Source organism: Patagioenas fasciata, chromosome Z (assembly GCF_037038585.1).
Source record: "Patagioenas fasciata isolate bPatFas1 chromosome Z, bPatFas1.hap1, whole genome shotgun sequence".
In the NCBI taxonomy this organism is placed as follows: domain Eukaryota; kingdom Metazoa; phylum Chordata; class Aves; order Columbiformes; family Columbidae; genus Patagioenas; species Patagioenas fasciata.
Genome location: NC_092560.1, coordinates 18,768,747 through 18,796,670, shown reverse-complemented (window position 1 = coordinate 18,796,670; position 27,924 = coordinate 18,768,747). Strand labels below are relative to the sequence as shown.

At 39.4% G+C, this 27,924-nt stretch overlaps 1 protein-coding gene across 3 annotated transcripts in view; it reads left to right on the top strand.

The window, feature by feature from the left end:
- The window catches only part of ADAMTSL1 (ADAMTS like 1), a 443,632-nt gene that overhangs the window by 246,626 nt on the left and 169,082 nt on the right, over positions 1 to 27,924 (top strand). For 2 of the 3 annotated variants that reach the window (XM_071802344.1, XM_071802343.1), the window contains exon 3: positions 18,549 to 18,676. In XM_071802344.1, coding sequence (XP_071658445.1) covers positions 18,549 to 18,676 — 128 coding nt within the window. Of the gene's footprint in view, positions 1 to 604; positions 1,072 to 18,548; positions 18,677 to 27,924 lie in introns of those variants that run through there. The other variant, XM_071802345.1, reaches the window with a different exon arrangement.

The window sequence follows — 27,924 nt, the reverse complement described above, 5'->3', positions numbered from 1 at the left end:
TTCTTGGATCCAGTTTTTAATTTCTGATTCAGAAAATGAAACAAACAGACAGGAAAAAAAAAGAAAGCTGGAGACTACAGGCAATGCATGGACATAGGCATGCAAACTGCATAAAAAGAGTGAGAGCAGTGATTTGAAACTCCTGTCTGTCGAATTAATACTTGAAAGGCAGAGCTTCTGGCTTTCCTGGTGCGTGTGGATCTTTGCCTTATTCTTCCCATAAGTTCTCTTTCCTTCTAGCACAGGATAGAGTAGATTTAAACTCCCCCCCCGCAAAGAGAAAAAAAAGTAGTGACAGAAAGACTGTCATTTAGTCCTGTTAAAAACAGTCCTGCTTTAAAATTTCAGAACAGAGCCAGATTCCGTTATTGCTGGGGGGAAAAAAAAAAAAAAAAAAAAAAAAAGGTTTAAAAATGTTCCAGGGAGCATTTTTCTGTAGAGAATACAGGGCTTTAATAAAACATATATTCTCCCTGGAAGATTTTAGCATTTTCCAATTGGTGCCTTTTATGGCATACGCTGTATATTGACACAGATTAAGTTTCCCTCCTGCCTGGAGCAATGCACGCTCAGGAGGAGAGCTACTGACCTAGCAATAAGCGTGAACAGCTCATGGCAAGTGGAGCGTAGCTCCTGGAGGACGGCAAGCTGGAAGCAGAGCACTCCTTTCAGCTGTGCCTTTCTGCCTCTCTCCATCTTCTCCTCCTCCTCTCTCTCCCTCTTTTTTCCTCCTCTCTGTCTTCCACTGCTGCACTTTCCCCAGACCCCTTGGCTTTGTTGTGCTGCACGTCTGACTAGCAGGAGGGGGATTGGCTGCTCGCCGGCTCGGGGAGCCCTTCCCCGCAGCTCACCCCCAACCCACCCACCCACGCCTGGGTCGGGAAACGTGAGCGGCGCTGATGGAGGCGGAGAAGCGGGGCTGAAGGTTCACCCCGGCGCTGGATGTGACAGCAGGCAGCCGAGCGCCTCGCAGCTTGCACCCGGACCGACACCCGCTCCCTCACGGAGCTGAGCATGGACGGCTGCCGCTGGACAACTGCGGGCACCCTGCTCCTGGCTTCCCTCCTCCTGGTAAATGCCATTTCTTTGCTGAAAATACGTACCACTTGTAGCTGATGCTGTATCTGGGGTATGCTTTTAATATTTAAAATCGCAGCCGGAGAGAGTTTGTTTTGAACAGTTCGTCTAAATCTTTTCCTCTTTAAAGTATTGCAGGCTTGGAGCCTTGGTATTGTGGGTTGCTGCAGGTAGAACCAAGAAGTTGATGTTGGCATCACTTTTATAAACTTGGAGAGCAGTGAACTGTGAATGGTGACTTAACTGCTTGGGATTTGGAGAAAAGCTCTTTAAATCAAACTATATCACACTGTAATGTTCTTGCAATATTCTTCCTTCCTTAAAAAACAAAACAAAAAAAAAAGAGAGAGAGAAAAGATTTTTCAGTTGTACACATGCAGAGAAACGAGGTACAGCATATACTGACATTTTTTCTTCAGCCAGCTGAAATGAGCTCTCACTACTTCTGTAACTCATTATAGAGATAAGCTTATACCAACTTTTGGAAGATATGTTATGTGACATCTGGTATACTTCAGGGTTGTAAAGCTGATAGTTACTATCTGATTTTCTCACACACTTCCCCTGATTATTTTGATAGGATGCTCTACAGCTGAGCACTGTAGCTCTGCTGTTTGATTGAGATTAAATGTTCCATTTTGATGCATACTTAATTTTATAAGTATGAGCTGCATGTTTGCTATCAGAAAATCTGCAGTAAGAATGTTAGTATACACACACTTTTGATATCATAGTCATCTTGGCATACATATATGTTGACTTTTTTTGAAGATTTGACTGAGTGCAGTTATTTGAATAGCAATGAATCTTAAGGAAATGTACAGACATTATAGAAGCTTGCATCTTCCTATTTATCTGTATAAAACCACCTATGTTACTCATTGTAAACTAGTCTTAATATATTTTTAGTGACCACATGGGGACCTAAGCAATGGGATAACCTTATTTGAAATGCTTAGTAAAAAATATTGTATGATAAAAAACAAAACAAAACAAACAACTTTTGGATATAGAATCACTAAATACTAATTAATCAGTAGAAATAAGAGTACTATCTGGACTGATTCAAGATATTGTTTTGTTTGTCTATTTTCCATTTAAAATATAGAATTCACATAAACTGGCATAATGTCAGCATGGGTTCTCTTTCATTTGTGAAAATGAGGAGTTTATAACCTGATGACTGTAATATATTGTGAGCCAATCCTGCAGTTCTAATTTAGGGAAGATCAACAGGAGATATGACTCAAGAAGACTATGTAAGGACTGTAGGATTTGGTGCCATGTTAAGCTCATACTCATAACATTTGTACTTCACTCTGCTGCTTGTGAATTAAGTTCTCAGTCCCTAATTCGTGAAAATAAATAGTGCATTCAGCTGCCAACTATTATGCATTATATTCCATACTTTACAAGTTTGTATGACTTACTCAGCCTCAAGAGATTTTCCCCCCACCTCTCACCAAATCTCTTTGTGCCTTAAGAATAGTGATGTGAAGCAAGCTTAACTTTCTTTTTTTTTTTTTTTGAATCATGCCATTCTTTTGCTTCTTCTGTACTCAGGAAAATCTCTCAGTTGATTTTAGCAGCAGACAAGGTAAACAAGCAAGAATTGACTTACAGCTTGAATAGAGATAAGTTGTAGGGTACTTTAATAATACATGTTACTACTGTAGTTTATTGCAGCACGGTTTCACATGGAGCATGATAGAAAGCGCATTGATGTTTTTGAGAAAAAAAAAAGAGGCGTTGGATCTGTGGAGCCTGTGGCCTAGCTATTAGCCTTGTAGGTATAAGCATTTAGTCAAGTAGGTAGAATGAGTTTGAAACTATGAAATCAGCATTTGGATATATGTGTTTCACCTTGTATCTCTCTAAAACCCATCTTGCCCACGAAGAACAACATGAGCTGCCTCGAATCATGTAGCACTCTGGTAACATCAGCAGAAGTTCACAGATGTAGCACTAAGGCTAAGTAGTAAATGCTTACAGGATTGGTTTTGCAATAATTTATCACATGTTCCCATATTTTCAGTGAGACACTGTAGAGCAAGGTAGCATCTAAAGTCTTCGTTCAGCATCCTTGCATCAGTAAGGAGGTTGCATAGCCCAGACAGATGCACAGCCCAGCACCAGCAGTAACCTCTCCTTTTCTCCTCATTAGCCAGTAGATACAGTCTAATACAGGGCAAACTGCCTGGAGTGCTGTAGTGGTGAGTGTAGCTTACCACTCCATCAGGATTCTTAACCCTCTTCAGAAGAAATTGTATTAATTTTCAGTTGAGTGGTGCTTGAGTAAGGAGACTGGGTCAGTAGTGTATGTGTTGACTGCCCTAGAACTTCCTTCGTGCTCAGACATCCAGTTTCCATGGCATAAATGAGAGTTAGTTACTTTTAAAGATACTTACAAGAATCTGAGCCTGTCTTGAAAAAGTAGTATCAGATTGAAAGTGACCTGAAAAGACAGTTTCTCTCTTCTCAGGCTGAGACCAGATATTTGGAGAAGTTTACTCATTGCTCTGTGAACTTTTGCATGCAAAATCAGCGCACCACTTTTAAGAGAAACAAAGGAAAGCACTCATTGTTTTCTGAAGATTTCCTTTTCTATTGGTTTAAATATAAAAGCCAAATAAAAACAAATCACAGTTGTTTAACTCAAAGGAAATGCAGCCAAAACCATAACCAGCCATTGACACGTGTTCATCTGAACTTGAAGTCAAATCACTTCAAGTCAGAAGGGCATTTAATCACATTTGTGTTTGTTGTTTGCATCTTTTCAGCAACCTTTTTTTTTAGCTTTCTTTGTTGCTGTTGTGGCACTTACAAAAGTAACGTTAGGAACTGTAATAAAGTACATGTGTTTTTCTTCAGGATTTCTTTCTTTTGCTGTGCTAATTTGTACATGGAAAATAGTCAAATACAATAGTCCATTCCTTCCAGACTCTTTGGCATCACATTTCCCTATTATCTAACTGGGTCTGTCTTGGATGACCACAAGCACAATGAGCCAGTGGAATGAATATAATGTTTCTTGTTTACATCTGAATATGCAAAGCTTAACAGTTTTTCCTTTCATGTGTAGATAGGTCTACCTACTGTTGTATGTCTGCTCTTCTGTTTCTACAGTCGTAGCTGTATAGAGAGGGATTCTTCTAGTACAGGGTCCAAAGTGCACACATATGTTTTCATGTGTAGTCATGTATATGTACAGACTGGCATTTGACCACAGCAGTCGGGTAAGAATGCGCTGAAATATGGAGTTATAAAAAGCTAAGATTTATTCATGCAAAGGAGTGTAAAATTTCTCACAGTGCTCCTGTACTCCGAATGTCTCACATCTACAAAGCAAATACTATTTCTTATGTGAACATGAGGATGCTCCTAGGTATGTGTACTCATCACTTTGTTCCTACATTACTCTAGAATTTTGTGTTTGGACTTATTTTATTGACCTCTTCCTTCAGGTTTTTTTTTTTTTTTAAGCATATAATTCATCTTTTTCTACCAAGTACAAATGTGTGCATGAACTGAATTGACGTTGTGTGAAGGAATTTTTTCATTTGGACTTCAGTGGATGGGTGTCAATACATAATGTAGGCTGCTGAACTGTTGGTCTGCTTCACCAGTGTCAGTAAACACATTATTTTAAATGGCTTTTACTAAATTCATAGATCTGGCAAAGAATAATACAAGAAACTGTGAAACTGAACTCTGTGGAGAGTCTGAGTATTGGAATATGGTCTCCTGTAGTCATGGATCTGTCAGCTGGGCAAACTCATGTGCTCAGAAGTTTCATGAGTAAAGCCCAAGTGGTCCACATGCCCATACAACAGTTCTTTAGGAGAGGGCTAGCAGTCTCTGCATGACTGCATTTTCACTGAAGCAAACAGAAACTGTATCCCTTATAATTGAGTTATTAGCCATCCAGACATAAGCTCATTGCTTCTGTTACAGTGTTGTCTTCTCAAACCTTCAGGGCACTGATTTTTTTGGTTGCTTTCTGTAACTATTTTCTTAAACTTGTAGGAAATTCAGAGCGTATGGGCAACAATCACATTGAAAAAAAAGGAAATTGCAATCTGTTCCCACAGAAGCATGTGTTCTCTCACATGATGAAGGAAAGCAGAATAATAAAATTATCTTTATAGAAAAAAATCCAAAAGCAAAAGATAGTGAAAAAGCAGTGAAAATACATCAACAACCAGATTCTGTGGTATCAGGATGGGGAGCAGAAAAAGAAGTCACTTGTTCCAGTCCAAGCCACACAGAGTTATGAAAGAAACCTCTCATGTGGCAGACAGCAACTGATCAAAAGCTGTCATGAAATCTTCAATTCCATCAGAATATCACACTCTAGTAGGAACCACAATTTCTTCCTAACTAATGTACAGGAGTGGCTAACTTTTGCTCTTGGTTTTGCCATGTTTTCATATCAGCAGATGGACAGTAGGCTTGTCTTAACAGATTGCTGACCAGCTTTGGATATTCGAGGACTCACGTCTCCTAGCACTTAATAGTATGTTCAGGTAAAATGGGGGAGGTTTGCAATAGATAAACTTTTAATGGGGTGATGGAAAATCTTCTCTAGGTCCTTAACCCTATGTAGTGTTGAACACAGGAAATCTGATCATTTTGATGTCCTTCTACATTAGGGAATGTTTACCTTTCATCACAGGTCCAAGATTCGCTATCATGCATGCTAAGATTCACTGTACATGTTCAGACCTATTTTTTTAATCAATTAAAATCGTTCTTTATGCAAAAGAGACAAAGAGAGAGGGTTGTCTGTTAGGGATTGTAGATGCAGGAATGATTTAAGCTTGTTATCATGGTTTTAAAGATGCCATTCTCAAATGTTTCATTTGTTTTTCAAGATAATTGTATGCAGCATCTTATCTCTCCCTGTTGAAGGCCCTGCCACAATTGGATCCAGTCATCAACCTTTAAAGTTTTGCCCTTCTCTTTGGAAGTGGCAAATACTATTCTCAGAATACTAATGTGTTAATATGTTGGTTCATAAGCATAGTATTAGATGAAATTTGAGAGCAAGCTTTCTTCTATATTAACTGGCTTGTCTCTATTAGTTGCAGTAGAGCCATATTGAATTGTACATGCTTAGACTTTGTACTGAAGTCTTTTCATTTAATAACTCTTTTTATGTTGAGCTTTTACATGTGATATTTAGCTGTCATGAGCAGGAGCAATTAAAACACCTCCAAACAGCATCGGTCATTAATATCTTCTTGTTAAACCTTGGAGTGGCCAATTTATGTTATTTTAGGCTGTTGCAGGATTGTTATGGCCTGAATCTGAGTGTGTACATTGATGATCACTGTAGGCCAGGACTTTCTCTCTGCTTCACTGACAGCAAAATCAGATATCAGAGAATATCAGAGAATACTAACTCTGCATTTCGAGCTTTTTTTCCTTTTTTTACCTCTTTAACTACCTTGACTAGAATTTCATTTTACATATGAGGTGGGGTTTTGTTTGTTTGTTGGTTTGTTTTCTGCCAGAACAAAGCTTTTCAAATTTATTATAAAAGTAACTAAAGTTGTGGTGAAGTTGGAAGGCAGTATACATAGGTGACTGGGAGAGGGAAGGCGTTATGTGTACTTGTGAGATTTAATCTGCTTCCAGGGCAAGCATATGTAGAAATCTTAATAGTTTTGCCACCTGTGAATTATTTGGACACTGCTTATAGTAGCATTCCTTCTAGTTGTATAGAGAAATAAATGGTATATTCACTGATTCTACAGTACATTCATTCTCACATTGTTTCCATTTTCATCTTCACTGCCTGTATGGAATTTCTTCCAAAACTTCAACCCTTTAGAGGTTGGCTTGGAATTTCTGTCTTTTGGGGACTTCTTGTAGAGCAAGTTCAGCATAGAGGGTGTCAGGGTGGAGGGAAGGGGCTGTGTGATAGTGTAGGACATCCTGAAATAAATTCCTTGAGTGCCTAAGAAATGAGACAGGAAATTTTAAGCAACTTATAATAAATTCAAACTGTCCGATAAAATAACTCATTTTGTTTCCACATGAATTTACTGTAGGGGTGTCAGATTTCCCCTTCTAGATTTGTTGGATATAATCTCAGTCCCTCTTTGAAGTTTGCTAGTGTATTGTTCAGTTCCTGCACTGTATCAACAGACCCAGAAATGAAAAGGAATAAAGGAAGCAATAAGGTCTCCTACTGTTCTGGTGTTGGCATCAGTTTGGTGGGTTATTTATTTATTTGCTTCCTTACTGACTTATTTAAATCCCTGTATTTCTTTCAGCCTGGACTGTTAAAAGCAGTTGGTTTTGAGGACTAATATAACTGCCTTTAACAAGCCCAGGGCTGTCTTTTATTTTTTCATTTTGGTATGTGCATGGATTATGATTGTAAACGTGTTTTGGATATGACATTTTCATAGTTCCTGTAACTTTTAAAAGAGAGAGTGGGGAATTTTCAAGTAACTGTGGTATCACCAACGAGTTCCTTCAAGGTCTAGCCAGGGCCACATTTTAAAGATGAAAATTCTATTTAGCTGAAGGGGAGAGGGAAGTAATTCAATAGAAATCTCTGAGCTACAGACTTGAGCTACCACAGCTTGAATTGTAAAACTCTGCCTTGCTAATCCAAATTTTAGCAGTCTTGTCATTCTCTGATGGGCTTAACCACCAATCAGCACTGGTGAGCACCAAGGCAAATGGAAGTGTGTTATCACATCTTACCAGACACGAAGACTGGCAAAGTGGGGGATGCATACTCTTTCTATGACTTGTACTGCTCCAAAATGTGGATGTGTCTTTTTTTGGCGACATCACTGGAAGCACAAATATTTTCATTGTGATTATTCATCAGTATTAAAGGGCAGAATGAGAGTAACAGCAGCTGATATCCTGATGGTGTTTAGGTCCTTCTATCTTTGTAATTTAATGTAAAATCATGAAAATGAATTCTGGTACTCTTGTAGAACTCCTCCAATTTGGCACTGCAGACTGTCAACAATTGAGTGTATTTTCCTTTAAAGAAAGATATTCCTTATTTTGAGATCAATTACTTAGTGATTAAGGAGATAACAAATATATTAGATAAATTGTGAGGTTTATAGTTAATTCCTAAGGGTCCTGTGAGCACTTTTTTCCTGCCTTTTTTTTTTTATTGTTATGACATGGGATCTTGATCTTTTTCCTTCCTCCCTTCCTTCCTCCCTTCCTCCCTCCTTTCCTCCCTTCCTCGCGTCCTTCCTCCCTCCCTCCTTTCCTCTCTTCCTCCCTTCCTTCCTCCCTCCCTCCCTCCCTCCCTCCCCTCCTTCCTCCCTCCCTCCCTTCTTTTCCCTCCCTTCCTTTCCCTCCTTCCTTTCCCTCCTTCCCTCCTTTCTCCTTCTCTTTCTCTCTCTCCCCCCTTGTTTTTTTACATAAAAATTTCCTTTTCAGTTTTCCTGCTTCCATCAAGGTTTAATGTTTCAACCCTTTATATGGCCCTTTGTTGTTGAACATATACTTAACTCCATGAGGTAACCGAGGGGCATGGCAAATCATCAGAAGAATGGGAGGCTTAATTTATTTTGAATAAATCTCATAATTGTGAATATTTATCTGAAATTACAGAAATATTTGGGGAGCTCTCCTCCCTTCTCTGAAATGCCTTCTTCCAGAGAGCACCACATTCCAGTTGCACCTTGTCGTAGTTCTCTGACCTGCTCCAGGGAGGCTGAACCATTCTAGGGTGGACAAACACATTGAACTCCATGCTGATGTGACATGGTCTTCTAGCTCAGACTCTCAGAACCGGAGTTGCTGACTCTAGCCCATGTGCGGTTTGATGCACATATGATGCACTGTTGAATGTTGTGACCTGTACAGAGAGCTGGGCTGGACAAATATCTGATGCTTAAGGTCAGTTTACTAAAACAAGGCAAAATGTCTAACATACACTTCTTCAGTGTATTATCCTGCTTCTTTGAGGGGAGATGGTGGTTTACCTGTGGAGCTGTGAGTGTCAGCCATATGTTGGCCATTATTTCCTGAAGCTTTTGAACGAAGCCCAGCCAGCACACGGCTCTCATTTCTCACCACTTAGGAAACACTTGGCATGCAATAGACCTTGTCACAGATAACAATTTTACTTTTCCCTCTTTTCCTTTGTGTGCCTCTGTGGGCTCTTTCTCTGCCTGCTACGTGGAAGGCAAACCGCAAGTCCTAGAGCGCAAGATGCACTTTTGAACCCGTGCTGCTGGGTGGGTTCTGAATTTTGGAAAGTGATTTCACCCAACCAGTCCTAGCCTTGAAAATGCTTCTGAGTCAATTAGGCGACAAGTCTGAGGGTGAGCCAGCTTGGATCTGCTCTGCAGTGGATCACCCATGCCTGGTGTTTACACCAGTACGGAAGGATTTAAGTACAACAGGGTGTTGTAACTTGGGTCTGCAAGAGCAAGGAAGAGAGCTCTTGTATTCACATTGCTCTCCTGGTGTATATTTTCATATGGGTAGAAGTGGAGTGAGAGGTAGGACTTATCTGAGTTTTATAAGGCACTGCTATAAAATGTTATAGGGAGCACAGTGTGCAACATGTTGAAGTGATATGGTGTCAGCACCATCCTTTGCCAGCAACCTCCCCCTGGCTGGCTGCTGCCCTTTTAGGAGAAGAAATGAGCTAATGTTTGGCACATTTCTCCTGAGATACAACTTCTAGTCCAGGTTTGGGAATGGCTTTTTAGCTCCTAAAGTCCTGAGATGTCTGTTTACCATTTCTTCCCTGTTTTGTTGCAGACTAGAAGCCATGTACTCCCTATTACAACTTTTAAGAGATTGTGTATATACAGCTGTATTACTTGCTTCAGGGCAGGAAGAATCCCGTGGGACTGTGGGGACAGCACTGGCAATGTTTTTATCCTTCAGAGAGCACTTGATGTATGGAGCTAATGGCTGTCAGATGGTGCAAATGTGTACAACAGTGAGACTGTGGTCATTTTGCTTTCAGGATGACAGAGTTCAGTGTGATACTTCATCCTTATTACTTGTGCAATAACCATATCAGGTCATGTATGACTAGGAAGGGGGAGGGTTTATTTCCCTCTCAATGAACCTTTGCTTTCTTGTGCAAAAGGAAAAGATGCCATTATTCCCCTTTTTCTGTTCCCATAGCAATACACCAGCCTTGCATGACTATGCTGTTAAGACAAAGACAAACAGGAATGCAGCACTGAAAAGGACTACCACAGCAAAATTTTACAGTGTCCCTGGGGACAGAGCTAGCTGTATGTGTATCAGGTGTATTTCTTCAGAATAAGGAAAAAAATTCCACCCATTGCTCTTCCCTTTGTCTGTGATCACAGGAGCAGAATAAGCACTGAAAAACTGCAAGATTTTGGTGATATTTCTTCTTCTCTACTTCTCATGAAGGTGTCTTCCTGTTTCTTTTAAGTGATAGATGATTTTGATCATGAAGAAAGTATAAATTAAAGGCTACACTGAAGGAGATTTGGACTTTTTTAAAATTTCTTTTTAAGATGCTGAAATGAAAAAACTAAATCCTGGCCTCTTTAGCTGTAGTTGCGAAGTCTGAGCATAAAGTAATTACCCAAAATACCGTATATACCCTCAAACACGTGTGTCTCTGTGCCAGCGCTTTCCTTGGGGTGTAGAGTCGCTCAGATCAAGGGTTTCCTGTGCCAGGGGTTTTCCGTAGCAAATACTCTCTTGATCCCCTCGAAGGCCTTTTGCCTGGTCTTGCAAGTGCAAAGGAGGTAAAAATTCCTCAGTTAACTTCCAAGCCTGTGGAAGTCTGGGACAAGCGGGATGATACTGTTCCTCTCACAGCCTGATAACAGGCAAGAGGGAGCTGCTGCCCTCCAGGGAGCAAGGGAGCCAGTGTACAAGGTATAGCCACTTCCATCTCAAAACATTTGGTCATTGTAGCTACTTTTCTTTCTAGGTTGTTTGACAGAGAAAACAGTGTTTTAGCAATAGTTCGAACAGCTCTATAAGCATCCTTTGGATTTGGTCATAGAAGCTACTTTTCTTTCTAGGTTGTTTGACAGAGAAAACAGTGTTTTAGCAATAGTTTGAACAGCTCTATAAGCATCCTTTTGATTTGGTCATATGTAACAGCATGCACTTAATCATGGGAGCCATTGCACCTGTGATTGCTCAGCCTCTCATGTGCAGCAAACAGCTCTGGCAGCTTGGAAACAAGCACATTTTCTCTCTTCATTTTCTTTTAATGTCTGTGATAGCAGAACTCCAGTTACTTTAGTAAGAATGTCTGTCAGGTAGGTAGGTTTTTCTGGCTCACGTGGTATTCCTGGAGGGGGTCTGGCTGGTAGGTCTGGTGGCTGAAGTCCTCTCTTCATCTTTATGTGGGATGTAGTAGTAAGGATAATGGGAAGACAAGCTACCTACTGCAAAAGCTAAACAGTATTTATCCATCCTGACCCTGACGCAAGCCCCTTGGGAAAAGAAAATAAGTCATCATTCGTTCCCATTAAGTCCTTGGCTGTATTGCTAAGGTTGGCTTGGTGACCTGCTTCCATGAGGTGCATGAAATGGGCAAGTATCTGCTTGGACCTGGAGGGCTACTATTCTCATGGGGAATCCTAGTGCTTCCAAGGCTTCTCATAAGGATACACCTTACTTTAATAAGCCCCTTCTTCGATATGGTACAGTTATTCTGGAAGAGAGGATGTGCTTCGATCATACAGTACTGTTTAAAATTATACGCAGCTCTATGCGTAGACACATTAGATGTGTTTTTTATGCATTGCAAACTGTCAGATATTTTACTTATGATGTTTCCAAGACAATCATTTTGAAAAGTTTCAACAGCTAGTCAGGAATGTCTTACAAGTTAACATTTTCTTTGACAGTAATTACCAATATCAATTCAGCTGGCTGTGATTTTGTCCTGCCTTGCCGTCCTTCAAAAGCCAGAGATTTCCAAGCAGTTTCCTATCTGAGCTGTAATCCAGCTGTTACCTTGGATGGAATGCAACAAAGATACACAACATTGTGCAAATTAAATCTTATAAAGCACATATTTATAACGGTTCAGGTTTTGAAATACCTATTTCTTAGAAAGATATGAGGTCACTGGCCCTGTCTCTTGCTGTTACACACCTAGATATGTGTTTAGAGCATTTTCTTCCTGCTTCACTACAGACAGCATTTCAGTACTGTGTGAAGTATATATTTAACCTCAATAACAAACTAACATCAAAGGATGATCAAGGATTACTCAAAGAGGGAGAATGTATAGCTTGGCAAGAATTAATTTAGGGATGCGCTTGGACGTATCTGAAAAAGGAGGGCAGAAAGCCCATATAATAGGGAAAAATATGGGTTTTCTGTCCCTTATATCATTTTCACGGTAGCAAAAGACAAGTTTAGACAATGGCCTCAGAGGAGCCTTGCAATTGTCACTGACAATTCATCATAACCCTAAACAGTGGGGATGTGATAAGAACCAGATGATTTAAATTTCTTAACCAAATGCAGCAGTGCATATCATCTGGGAAGGAACTGTGGCTTCAAGTCTGTACCAGTGCCTTAGTCCAACAAGAGGTTAACTGTGTTTTTCAGTATCTGTATTGCTGTTTAATCTAGAGAACACACTGGTTGCTTGAAAAATATGATTTTAGCAGCATTTTACTGAACAAGGAGGAAGACTGGAACCCTTGGAAACTGAGGAGTAATTAAACAACATGATCTGCATTTATACATACTCTTCTCTGTGTGACACTGACAAATAGTTGGATTCTGTACAGATAGTGCAGTTCCAAACAAAATTTTAAATTAAATTCCAGTATGCAACTAAGATTTATTTTCTTAAGGCTGAACTCCTTTTATAGGTCTCAGGATATGAACAGAGGTCTTGCTACTTTTCATGTTTCTCCCTATGTGCACCCACAAACATGTGTACACACATACTCTTAGAAGAAACATGGTTCTCTCATTAGGGATGCAGCTCCTGGATGGCAGGCAGCTGTTGTGATTTAAGGATGTGTGACACTTGTTGTGTTTTTTACACACTATTCCAGATAGTTCAAATGATTTCTGTATACTGTGTGTTAGTGGAGAGAGTAGGAGAGTCCTGTTATTCAGCTCATAGTCCGAATACAACATTAAAGCATGACAACTTTTTAACAAAATCAGAAATTACTTTTAAATACTGAAACTGGATTTTTTTAAAGAATAAAGTTGTATACCTAGATCTTTTAGTCTTACTTAATTATGTCAGATTATTTTTGTTTATATTATAAGAAGTCATTTGTTCAGCTCATAGGTTGGTTTTGTTTTGTTTTTCTTTTATAAGCATCTTCACCTGAGTGCCCTATCCGCTGACAGTAACTTCATTTTGTATATGTGATCCTTCTTGCTTTCTTGTCTGAAAGCACAAGGCATTCCTTTCTCATTCAAGAACTCTTTGGGAGTCCTCATGCGTGTTTCCTCTGGAGCTACTGTGTTGGGTGGTAGCTGCATGATCACCCTCAGGTTAAGTGTGTGTTAGGATAATGAGGAATAAAGAAAGAGGTGATTTTGATTAGCACTAGAAGACTTAGTTGTTTTATGTAGGTAATTGGTAATCAATTGCTTGCAGATGATATTTCTGCCATTGATGCTGTAGATGTCAGGACACAGCTAGTTTTGTGTGGACAAAACAGTGGGCGTTCCCTTGGAAACTCAGGCTGAAATCCACCTAGAATGGATGGAAGGGGACACGAACCTCTTCTGACCCCCCCAGCAGGGTGTAATGAGCCTTGATGACTGTGTGCATTTTACTTGTTTGGCCTACACTGGCATTTGGAGAAGCACCAACCCGGGTTACTTCTGACAGAGACAGAAGACTTTTTCTAAGAGGGAAGTGTTACTGAAAGGAAGTTTTAGGGGGTGGCAGCATTACTCTTTGCATCTTTAAAGGAATGTACCCTCCCTCTGCTTTGTTCCTCCATTATTCTTATTTCTTTTTTTTTTTTTTTTCTGTTTACTCTTTGTGGTAGGAACTTTAGGGCTTTGAGGAGTACTGTAGGACTTCTTGTGTTTCAGAACACAGCAATGTTCTTGACTGTTACCAGGAGTATCATTAGAATATATGAGTGTTATTATTAGGAGCATTAAAGTAGATTCTTCAGTTTATCTTACTTTGCTGAAAGTGGGTAGAAACTATTAATTGGTGGCATAAGCTACTTTTGAAAAATCTGTGCTAAACAGTGAATTCATAGCTAGTAACGCTACTATCCTTAAAAGCTGCAGTAGACCTACAACAGGCAGTCTTCTTCAGATTTCAAATGGTTTTGCTAGCATTTCACACTCATTCCTAACTGTGTAGTTCACAGGAGGAAAAACCACTCTACTTTCTTTAATATTAAACATGGAGGGAGTTGAAATGAATTATGTTTATTCCACTTGTTAAAAGAAAACTTTGAGCTTGTTCCAGCTTGAGATCACATGCTTTCTGGGAATACATAGGTCTTATAACAACTCTTGGAAAGCAAATAGCAGGCACATGGCTCTGCTCTGGGTGGGAGTGCTTTTTTTTTCAGAAAACTTCAGACCTTTACACTGCCTATCTGTGCTGATGCTTATAATTTGTAATAAGGTAACAGTACTTGCTACACCTGACTTTACCTCAGAAGCCTGTTTCACTATGTATTTGAGCTTTTAAGCAGTTGTGAGTGACCAGGACAAGCACCTATTCGCAGTTTGAAGGTATTTATTTCTTTGTAAATGAAAAGCATGGATGCACATTTTCTTTTTAACAGACTAAAAGTGCAAACACATATTTTCATTTTCTGAAAAGTACCCTGCAGAAAGAAGTCAGCTGAAATAAACTCAGTAAATTGGCACGACACTCCTATTATTGCATGTGTCAATGTTAATGAGATTGTATCTAGAGGATGGATCACATCTGTAAAACTGTTGCATGTCTGATCTTCTGCAGCTGTGAGGATTGGCCATAGTCAGAATCTGATCTCTTCAGTTTTTACATTTACCCTTGCAATTATTGTGTTGAAATTAAATCTGTTTGCATTTTAATAAAGGTAAGATAAACTGAGCGTATCAAATAATTATTATGAGGCAAATACAGTATATAATCTCTTAGAGACTAAATTGATTCACCTTCTTTTTTCCATCAGTAGATCTAAAACAAATTTACATCATACTAGATATTACAACAACACAAAACTGATTCAATTACCCAGCTAAATTATCTTCCAAAAACTGTTCTGCAGAAGAAAGTATTACATATGCTTAAACTGCCATTATGAACTGCACACCATGAAGCAAATTGAAAATGGAGTTTGGCCACATCACAGAATAATCATTTTATTCAACATAGCTGGCAACCTCCACTTGTCAAAGGGCTAAGTAGGGCAGCAAGATCAGAGTGTAGGTACTTGAGTAGATTTGCCTTCTGCCTGACTGGTTTAGCCTCCATTCACACTATTTATTTGAGTAAAAATAAAATCTACGAACTGCTTTGGGTCCTGTTTTCAGTCTATCTTTCAATGTTCTCCTCCTGAACCCCTTTAATGTAATGGAGTTTTTGTTTGACCTCAGCATGCTTTGGACCAGATCCTAAAGGTCTTTCAAAAGAGCTGGCTGCCTTAGTGTCAGAAGGCCAAATAGACTCAACTCTATTTAAGTGGCATTCGTGCATTTGCTGTTTTGAATGAATACTCTGGTTCAAAAAAGGAGCACTCATGTCCTTGAAGGCTCCATGAGCAGCAGCATGAGGAATGCAGCAAGAGTCCATTGTGAGATGCTGGGGAGCTGCAGCTGGCTGGACAGTCTGGAGTGACGCTGTATGTTGGCCCTGCACCTGACACTTGTCACTGAGTTCTTCCTTTCAGAAGAAATAACCATATTTGCTGCATTTGTAAAGAGGAAAATCCTTTCTTTTTTAAACTGTTTTGCACAAACGGACAGACTTATTATTCAAGATCATCTTTCTTATGAGAAAACTCGGTCTGTTCAACCTGGAGAAGAGAAGCTGAGAGGGGATCTTATTGATGCTTACAAATATCTCCAGGATGAATGTCAATAGGATGGGACCAGACTCCTTTCAGTGGTGCCCAGCAATAGGATGAGGGGCAACAGGCACAGACTGAAGCACAGGAGGTTCCATCTGAATAGGAAGAGAAACTTCTTCACTTTGAGGGTGCCAGAGCGCTGGAACAGGCTGCCCAGAGAGGTTGTGGAGTCTCCTTCTCTGGAGACATTCAAAACCCACCTGGACACATTCCTGTGTGATCTGCTCTGGGTGAACCTGCTTTAGCAGGTGGGTTGGACTGGATGATCTCCAGAGGTCCCTTCTAACCCCAACCATTCCGTGATTCTGTGATCAGGTTAACACTGTGCCTTGATAAAAGCAGTAAGGTGAAGAGAGGGGAAGAAGAGGAAATAGCTATACAGGTGTCCTGAGAATCTTTTTTCCTTTTAGTAGAGTATCTCCATAGAAGTTTGCCAATTTGGTATACAGTCTGAGTTTACTTAAGCAGGTTAAACTGGATCAACTTTCATTTAGTTACCACTAATTTATTGTGCCAGTGTGTCTCAAAGAAGTATCAGGCTTTTGGAAGGAATATAACAATACAATTACTCTGTCAACCTGAGTAAACTAAGTACTACTCCATGAGCTAATGACTTGCTTCAGGGCAGCAAGACTCCCTTGGGACTGTGGAAACAGCTCTGGCAACATTTTCATCCTTCAGATGCTTGAAGCTAATGACTGTCAGAGGCTGAAAATGTGTACAACACTGAGATTACAGGCTTTCTGTTTTCAGGAGAGCAGAGTTCCCTGGGAGACTTTGGTCTTATTATTCATCTCAGGATAGAGACAGCTAATAAAAGACACGGGCTTTCATTTCAGTTAATCTTATGCCTGGCTGTTTATTCAGCATCATAGATGACACTAGTGGGTGAACTGCAATCCCTTTGCAGAACTTTATAGGACTAAATGATTTCCATATTGGAAACTTCTCTCATTATTAATGGTTAGCATATATAATGCATTCCTGGCTCCTAAAAGTAAACCAAATAATTAACCTCTTACCTTGATAAATCCCAGTTAGCACACATTTAATATCTTAATGTGCCAGACTATTCAGTTTGGGATCTGAGTTATGTGTGACAAATTCAGTATCTACCTCAAAAAGATGTATAATGAAGCTGTTCACAGCCCAAATCCATCACTAACAATTTGGTTTTTGTCTGAGAATAGCAATATTCAAGACTGCTGTATTTCACCAGGTTTCAGATTTCATGACAAAGCCTTTACATACTTTCAGTGAAAATAAAATTATTTCAGTGTTAAACTATCTCTGTGTTTCAAATGAACACTCAGTGTTGAAAGGCAAAGCTGGTTCCTGTAACGTGGGTTAGCAAAGATGCTTGCTGATATTTCTCTGTTGAAGATATACTGTCAAAGTTTCCCTCAAATAGATGTCTTGCCTTCTCATTTATTCCAAATACAGTTGGAAATCCTCTTTCCCACGTGTTGGCCCACAGCCCAAGCCAAGATTTGAAGGAGAATACTGCCTGATCTCCATCAGACACAGGCATTTTCTGTGCACCTTTGCATGCTTCTGAAGGTTATTCAGTTTCTTCCAGCTAAACCACATCATTCAAGTGGGACAATATCCATCTAAATAATTTGTGTCCCTACAGATAGATGTTTCTGAGGTGCATTTGCAGGAATGAAAATGAGATACTGGATACTTGCATGACTGCTTTCCTTAAGCAGGTACTGCTGCACATTTATGAGTTAATCCTGGAAAAGCTGAGCATTTCTGAGTCCATCAATGCTGCTTCTCTGTAAAACTGCTTACATCCTACTGCTAGCATTAACAATAATACTGCCTAGGTCTGTACCTTACATTGGAGCACTCCAGGTCTTCAGGTAATGTGCAGTGTCTTTTTTAAGTCAGCAAATAGTGGGGATAAAAACAGTTAGGGAATCTTTCTCCAAAAAGTTTTATAGATCTTTGGACAGAGAAGAAGTAATGATAGTTCCAGTTCTTTATGGTGAGTGCATGAAAGTTGTTATGTTAAATGGCTTCATATCACATGGATTCACTATATTGTGATTCTTTTTTTCCTCCAGAGCATCTTGGAAGGCACCTTTTAATATAACTTTTCATCATTTTTAACACAGCATTCATGTTTCAAAGCACAATTTCTAATGTCCTTTGAATCAGGAAAAATCCCTTACCTCACTGTTGTCCAAAGTAGTCATCACCAGTCTCAAATTGAGACAGAGTACAATACTCAAAGGGTGAAAGCAAGTTCATACAGCAACCCCCACTACAAGAACCAGCTGCCAATCAGTAGGAATGTCAGAGAATAACAGATTTATTCAATGCTTTCAACAACCAAGATGATATCCAGTAAAGAAAATTTAAGCTAACAACAATGGTTTTTGTCCTTTAAATGATTTTTCCTGGTTGTTTGTTTGTTTGTTTGTTCCTTCCCTCCCTCCTCAGAGCTCCAGAACAGCTCGCTCAGAAGAAGACCGAGACTCACTGTGGGATGCTTGGGGTTCGTGGAGCGAATGTTCACGCACTTGTGGAGGAGGGGCTTCGTATTCTCTGAGACGCTGCCTGAGCAGCAAGTAAGTGGGTGAACACTTTTTCTCTTACTGAGCAGGAGAATTAAACCTACTTATATGTGTCACACCATAAGACCATAACTATGCTGAAACTTCCAGCTCAATGTCAGAAAATTATGGTAGTGTGTTTTTTAATTCAGACGACATGTTTGGCAGGGCAACACCCTTTCAAAATAACGTGAAAACTTATGGAGATACAAAAGTTGCCTGGACCGCTTGCTTAAGCATGCTGAAGGCTGGCAGTTATTGAAAAGTGAAACCTCCCCTTGCTTTCACCATTTCAACGGTAAGACTTTTCAGGTGCTTATACCAGACTACAGCTAGTTCCTTAGATTTAGCAACCCACAGTCTCAGCCACACTGACCCTCTAAAGCACCATATTAACCCAACATGGCAGCCGGAGCTATATAACAAGGAATTATAATTCTGCTGAAGGTATCCTATGAATTAAATTTCTAGTAGGAAGTCTTCTCTACCAGCAAACTCTCCCCAACAGGCAGAGGTGTAATGGCCAACTGTAAAGATGAAGTCTAGGTACAGAGTCAGGCATCTGAGATTTTATTTCTCCTCAATTATTAGCTTGCAATGGAACGTGGACAAGTTACTTGACAGCATTTCCCCTCCGTTGGCATATATAAGTCTTACCTGCAAAGTATTTCTAGCAGATATTATTTCTACCTACTTTACGAAAAAGTTTACCTGCAGTAAACATGGTATATGTGATAAATATTAACAGATTTATGATAATGGATATGAAGGAAAACTCCAGACCCAAACTTAGTGTCTTACTGCCATCTCTGATACCTTGAATATTGTAATATAAAAAATGTAATACATTTTTCCACGCTGCATATGTTTCTCCTATATTTTCTTTTGTGTGTTTATAAAACTGATGTTATTAAAACAAACTGTGACAATACACTCCAAATTGTTTCCTACATCTGACATTTTAATATATGATGCTCTTCAGTGGGGATAAGAAACAGCACAAGACATTGAATCGGAAGATCAGAATAGAGTCTTGTGTATTTTAACTTTGTCCGTGGACAGTTTTGTCTCCTATTTCCACTGGTTACTGAGTTGACAGTGTACAAAAGTCTATTAGAAGGAGAAAAGATAGGCAAAAGCATCTACTGAAACCAGTGGAAATACAACACTTCTCTATCACATTCCCATGGAAAAAAAAAAAATAGAAAAATTTGGGTTTTTTTTAAGGTGGGGCCTAATTCTCATCTCTTCTTAGTTCAATAGCAAATAGACATTCTGCAGACACCCCAGAAGAGCCATGACCACGAGCCAGCACTGTGCCCTTGTGGCCAGGAGGGCCAATGGTATCCTGGGTTGCATTAGAAGGGCAATGGTTAGTAGGTCGAGAGAGGTTCTCCTTCCCCTCTATTCCACCCTGGTGAGATCACATCTGGAATATTGTGTCCAGTTCCGGGCCCCTCAGTTCAAGAAGGACAGGGAACTGCTGGACAGAGAACAGCCCAGGGCAACAAAGATGATTAATGGAGTGGAGCATCTCCCATATGAGGAAAGGCTGAGGGGGCTGGGTCTATTCAGCTTAGAGGAGACTGCGGGGTGACCTCATTAATGTTTATAAATACGTAAAGGGTGAGTGTCACAAGGATGGACCCAGGCTCTTCTCAGTGACAACAAATGGTAAGACAAGGAATAATGGGTTCAAACTGGAACACAAGAGGTTACACTCAAATTTAAGAAACTTCTTCACAGTGAGGATAACAGAACACTGGATCAGGCTGCCCAGGGGAGTTGTGGAGTCTCCTACTCTGGAGACATTCAAGACCCACCTGGACACATTCCTGTGTAGCCTCATCTAGATGTTCCTGCTCTGTCAGGGGGATTGGACTCGATGATCTTTTGAAGTCCCTTCCAATCCCTGACATTCTGTGATTCTGTGATTCTGTAATTGCAGAGAGGAACTTATTTTCACTTATGGTGTATCCTTTTCAGACTTATAAAAATAGGTGACCTTCTGTATGTTCCTTCAATGTAAATATTAATCCAGGCATCTGGAGAATCTGAGTAAAAGAAGGGCTTGCTGACTACACCTCTGCTCTGTCACTAAGACCTACCTCAGTAGACTGTAGAGGGGGAAATCTTGAAGTTCCATGACAGTAGTAGCAGTAATACTAGTCATGGTGCTCTAAGGTATGTGAGTATAAACCACTCCTGAGCAGGCTCTCCTCATCTCATTCTCTTTGGTTCTCGTACTATTCAGGATGTCCCTGAAGCTACCCCAGTGAAACAGGGAATAAACTCATAAACCACTCAGTACTTGTGTTTCATTCAATATCTTACTCCTATCCTGTCAACATATAAGCAACGTTCCTTGCCTTAAGAAAACAGCTGTAAACTTTGACCACTCAGGCATGGAAGCTCTCTGTTTCCAGGATAGGATGGAGAGGTTGAATTAGGTGCACAGCTTTGGCTGGTCAATAGCAATAAATCACAAATAGTAAAATTTGACCTGGAATAAACACAGTATCAAATGTGTTGTAGTTTTTCCCTGGCCTGTGTGTAATGGCTATTGAAACAAAGGCTTTAAACTATTAATTTTTGTGCTAGGCAAACATTTTAAGTTGCTAAGAAAAAGGTAGGAAGGGAAGAGGGGAAACAAACTCATTCAGACTTTGAAGGTTTGGAGATAAGTCTGTGTGCGTAAGTATTTCAAACCTGTCAAGGCTAGAACAAAACGTCCACCTCTTTGGGACAATTTCTTGGTTGGTACAGTTTATCACATGTATTTGTTGCGTATAATTTCATGGCAGCATAAAGGAAGATACTAGATATTTCTGGCAAATGAATACCTGCAACACATATAAATGTTTTGGAAAAAAATTAATCCTAAATATTTCTCATCCTGGGAGGAACGTTTGTAATGTCTTATGCCTTTTAGCTCTGTATAAGGTGACTTTCAGAGCATTCCATGAAAAGAGAGATCCCAGTGCATCTGCTTTGAAGAAATGCAAAGACTAATTGCCCATTCCTAAACACTGTCAGTATATGTAGCTATATAAAGGAAACCAGTTTTCTTTCCAGCTTTTGTTTGCCAAAGTTATGTTAGTGCTTGTGTTGTTTGTTTTGGGAACATGTTTTGTGTTAGGCTTTCACAGCTGTGATGAAAGAATGGAAAGTGTTAGTGAGAAATTCTATTTTCTAGTGTTTAGCTGGCAAACATTTCAGGGTAGGAGCTATTTAACAGCACATTTCTTTAGAACAACTGGTCCTGATTACGCTAAGGACATTTAATATGAGAGCAAAATAAATAAATATGCCAGTTACACAAGCAGACAGGAGTTGTCAGCCCTAGTCAACCATCTCTCCTGGTATCCTGCACTGACAGCAGGCAGCACTGGGTCAGTCCGGTAGCAGAATAAGCCCCAGGAAAATAACTTTTTCATAATTAGTAGTTAAAGACTGGGCTAAACTACAAAGCATGACACTTTTCATGCTCTTTGTTGGCATTAACTTTTTATAACTTCAGATATTGTTGTTATTTACACATAAGGACACACCTCCTTTAAGTGTTACAGTTGTTTGCCTCAACTCACCTGAAAGTCAGCCTCACGGCCTAATTACATGTTGGAAAAATAAGCATTTATTTTTATAATTCCAAAGTGTTTTGCTGTTTAGTTAAATTTTGTTGGTTTGATTTGGTTTGGTTTAGTTTTGGTTTGGTTTGGTTTTTAAGACAAAGCTCAGGAAAGAGAAACTCTTCATCTCTCTCCTCTCCATCATGAACTGTCAGGCAGCACTGCTGGTCAAAACTGGCAGAGAAGAGAACCACAGACCACTCTCGTTTTTCTTGAGGGCCAAACTAGGATCTGTTGTGATTCTGCAGAGAACAAAGCTCTATTAGCTATTGGATACCTTGGCTATAGAGGCACTGGAAATATATAGACAGAGCAGGTGGAGAGACACTGCAATGTGGTCTTCGCCCTCTTCCTCTGAATCTGGCAATTATTTGTTGTGATCCGTCTATTGCACAGCACAGCTGGAGTTTGTCATCCAGCAAAGAGATTGATAGTACTCATCACACCTTCATTCAAGGTATTTAAAAAGTGTGCAAGAAAACTCAGATTAATAAATAGCTGAATGTTCTTTAGATACCTGAAATTCATGTGCAATAAGACTGCAGGTAGCAGAAAAGCAGCATGTCCTAGAGTTTTGAGAATGATTTTAGCAGATAATAGGTTTTTTGGTTTTTTTCAGTCTGCTTAGAAACTCTAACAGTCCCATTTGCTGCTCTTTCCACTAAAGCATGAAGCTAGGAATATTCTGTGTGAGTGCATTGCAGAGTGCTAAACTGGATGAGGAGTCCCATAGATACTGAATCTGGCTTTAATGTGTATACTGCTAAACAGAGTGGAGCTTTTCCACCATTAGATGAGCAATGTAAGTTTAGCAGCAGAAGAAAGTCAACAGTAACAACTTCCTGACAAGTTTCCCTCAGTAATAAAAATGACAGAGATTTAAAAAGAGAGAAAAAAAAATTAAAAAGGAAGAGGGAACACACATCAGAATACATCAGAAAGTCACAATCCCAGCTTTATTTGGATGCTTTGTACTGGCTAAGTTATGTGGTGGTAGACGCTATTTTCCCTTTTTTCAATACCTCCCTTCCTTCCTTCAGCTGATGGCTGCCTTTTGGTAATGCAAACAGACCACCAGTATGAATTAGCCTTTCCACCAACTCTGCTTGCTAAATTAGCTGAAGTAAGTGATTTACTAGTTTGGTTGTTCAGTGCCATTGCATACTGCAGGATGAAAATAGTAGATCTGCATAAATGACTTTCACTTTTATTGTAGTTTGGCTTGGTTGATCAGTAAAATAGCCACTGAAACATACTTTTGGAGATTAGGTTTAATGAACTAGCTAAATTAGCCAAGATTGAGTCAATTTTAGGCTGTGTGATGTTTTTCATAAGACAAAGGAAGTCCAAAATAAATTTATTTTATTAAAGAGTATTTTTCTGATTTTCATCACAGAGATTACAGTTCACAAATCAAACATCAAATGATTTGGTGCCTGTCAGATGATGATGGAATAGATGCATGTTATTAAAGTTAGTTTAAAGTTAAAAAATAGAAAAATAAGCCATTACAACAACACTGACTAGCACTGAAAATAGGACACATCGAAGATAACATATTTTAAAAATACTGTTTAGAGATCCAGCTGTATATGTCTTTGATACCAAAAAATTATCTACTGTAGTGTTGCTGCTTCACAACTGAATTTAGAATTTAGTCCAGGCATGTGGCTGTGGCCCCTAGTTTCAGGCTACAATCATAGACTCATCTTTTTCTGGGGCTAAAACTGCAAGAGAATCACAAGCATTTCAGTTCAAACATTGATAAAAGGTTCTTTAAGCTTTCTGAGTGAAAATTGCGACAGAACAGCTATTCTAGTTTTTTTTGGTCACTTCTTGATCAGATGATAGAAGCTAACATAAATTACTGTGACTGTTATGCAATGATCTAAACTCAGTCTGCTCTAATCCTGGCAATATTAAGTGAGACAAATTATGCCGCTTTGTGAAATGTTCTTATGCTGGTCAGAATGATCATTTTAAATACTCTGGGTTTTCATGACTTCTAGAGTAAGCCTTCTGCTATCTTAAGGCCTGTAGCATGAAGAACAAAACATTTTTACACAAATGCTGTCATAATTGCTGATACATCCTCAAAAGTACATAGCGTTCTGATGAAGAAAACCACGTCACTCAATGGGAGTACAATCAATGTCATGGAATTCTTAGGTCATCAGTGCTACCAAATGATTTTACAGGATGGTTCTCATTACCGTGATCAAAACTATGTCTGTATGCTAGTTCAGTGTATTACTTCCTGCAAATGACCTTCAGGGTACCTCAGTAGCTGACTTTTTTTCTGCTTCAGTTGACAACTGTATTTGGTTCACCCTGTAAAGGACATTCCCCATGTTATATTGCGTGACTTTAAATATTTAGAAGAAATTTTGTGTATGTTTAGTTTGTAGATGCTTCTGGTTAAAGATGTGTCATCTAGCAGCATTTGAAAAGAAAATTTTTATTCGATGTACTCTAAGATTACTCAAATCTGTAATTATGATAGCATTTCCAGCTTTCATTTGATGTAGAAGCTTTTCCAATTTTTGCGGGACATTACAGTTCTAACTCTTCCTAGTGACAGAAACAGTAAGCTACAATCTTAATTTGAGTCAATAATGTAAAAAGCTTCACATTTCATGCAATCTAGATCAGTAGTGTAATCTCTGGAGTGATTGCTGCTGGTCTTTGGAGAACCAGTTAATCACATTGTACCGGCTGTCCTAATTTCCAGCTTCTGCACCTCAGTGAGGTAGCTAAAAATATATAAAATGCTTTCGTAGTGTTGTGTTCCCATGTAATCCATTGCTGTAGTTGTCACAGAAATGTTATGTGACAGTGTTTTGGGTGAGAAACTGATCTGTGCTAGAATGAATGGTAGTCAACATTGTACCTACAGGTGAGTGATAGAAGCGGTCTCCATAAATCTGTATCTCTGTTGAGACGTAGCCTACCTAACGAAAATGTTTGTGAACCTTCACTTGAATGATACAGAATCACAGAATGACTGGGGTTGGAAGGCACCTCTGGACATCACCTAGTCCAACCCACTTGCTAAAGCAGGTACACCTGTTGATAAGTCCAGGTTCACTGGAAGAGCTCTTGTATATTCATAGTTCTTTCAATAAATCTGTTCTGGGATTTCAATGAAAAATAATTAAATCAGCCAGGCCTTTGCATGATGTGGAGTTTTTGTAAACCTTATTACCTATAAGAGAAGAAAAACTCTTTGAGCCTGTCCCATCAGCCAATTGCTCACCCAATGTAGTATTCACTTGTCAAGCTGTAAGCTGGACATTTTGTCCAGAAGAATACTGTGAGAGACAGTATCAAAAGCTTTACTAAGAACCAAAAACTCCACATCTACTGACTTCTCTTGATCAACTAGATGTGTGACCTTGTCATAAAAGGAAATTATTGGGTTGGTGCAAAAGTAATTGGGGTTTTTGCATCGTTGAAATTTGCCATTTGATATTGGAATACATTCTTAAATAAATGTGGTTGTGTTATACATAGTTTTAATGTGTTTTTCTCACTTTATGGTTTTTGCTACCGACTTATTACTTGTTGGTTTTTTTAATATTTATTTTAGACTATGGAAATTGTGTTAGACAAAAAATAAATTCAAGTGATTTTCTTATTTGAGTTCAAATGGGTTCTAAAGCAGTGGGGACAACTTGCAGCATCAGCAACACATTTGGCCCAGGAACTACTAATGAATGTACAGTGCCGTGGTGGGTCAAGAAGTTTGCAAAGGAGACAAGAGCTTGAAGATGAGGAGCGTAGTGGCTGGCCATTGGAAGTTGACAACCACCAATGGAAAGCATCAAAGCTGATCCTGTTACAACCACATGAGAAGTTGCCAGAAAACGTAACGTCAACCATTCTGTAGTGATTCAGCATTTGAAGCAAACTGGAAGGGTGAAAGAGCTCAGTAAGTGGGTGCCTCAGCAGCTGACCAAAAATTAAAAAAAAAAAAAAAAAAAAATTGTCATTTTGAAGTACCATCTTCCCTTATTCTCCACAACAACAATGAACCATTTCTCAATCAAATTGTGATGTGTGATGAAAGGTGGATCTTATATGACCACCAACAACAACCAGTTCAGTGGTTGGACTGAACCCTCTAAACATTTCCCAAAGCCAAACTTGCATCAAAAAAACATCGTCGTTACTGGTGGTCTACTGCTTTCTGAATCCTGGCAAAACCATTACATCTGAGAAGTCTGCTCAGCAAATTGATGAGATGCACTGAAAATTGCAATGCCTGCAGCTGGCATTGGCCAACAGAAAGGGCTCAATTCTTCTCCACAACCTCACATTACACAACCAATTATTCAAAAGTGGAATGAATCGGGCTACAAAGTTTTGCCTCATCCACCATATTCATCTGACCTATTGCCAACCAGCTATCACTTCTTCAAGCATCTCAACAACTTTGTGCAAGGAAAACACTTCCACAACCAGCAGGATGCAGAAAGTTCTTTCCAAGAGTTTGTCAAATCCAGAAGCATGGATTTTTATGCTACAGGAATAAACAAATTTATTTCTTGTCATCCCTTCTGGTCCCACTTAGTCTGTATTGACATTGGAGATTACCTTGATCCAGGTGCACTTGGCCTTGTTGAACTAAATGAGGTTTATACAAGCCCTATCATGCTAACTGTGATACATTATTTACATCAGAATAATTGATTCCCTAATAACAAGACTGTAGAAAACATTATCTGTGCAAAAAGTAGGCCTTTTGTGGCCACAGATCAGTACGCATGTTTTTATTTGCCTAGCCAGCTTCCCACCTGTAGTGACTCAAATTTACATTTTCCTTCACATTTGTTTATTTTTTTACTCCTTCAAAAAGAATATTCATAAGATCTCTAATTAAATTTGCCAGGGAAAGCTGGCTTGTCTATCCATGCCCACTTCTCTTGTCTCAATATTAACTGTTCCTCCAATATTTCACTATTTCAACAAAGTGCAGAAGTCTGTAGGAGACCGTCTCCTAAACATAAAGAATTAAAGCTTTTTACCGTTGCAACACCAAGCTGCATGGTAAAATACACCAAATGCATCTGCACAACCTATTGTGGAAGGCAAGGTGCTTATTAACAAAAAGATACAGAAAATTTTCACACATCTTCTGAATTTATTGTCAATATCAGGATTTGGACATGAAGTTGGGCAGACCTGACCAGACAGTGTTTTAGAAAGTGAACTCATAAAGCCAATGCAGCCCTGATGCATCTTCTTTCTTCATAATAATTTGATGTTCATGGCCTTCCTTCAGATTTCCTTCATGGGAAAAGGGAGATGCTGAAAGAATAAAAGAGACATGCTTTTACCCAGAGAAGGACAAAGATAGAATTTGTGTTGAGAGTGAGAGAGGGTCATAACTCTACAACATTTTGGAAAGAGGTAAGAGCAACGGGGCAAGGACAGAGAGATGCAGGATGGTGTTTATCTCTGTGCAGCACAGCCTCATGCCTGCTGGCACCAGGGGAGGGGAAGGCCTCATGCAGCCTGCCTGAGATCTCATGGGAGGAGGAAGACCCACAGCACACTTTTCTCACAGGTACGGTGCAGACATCAGAATCTATCCCAGAAGAGTGGTTATCAAGGGGTGTGAAAATAAAGGAG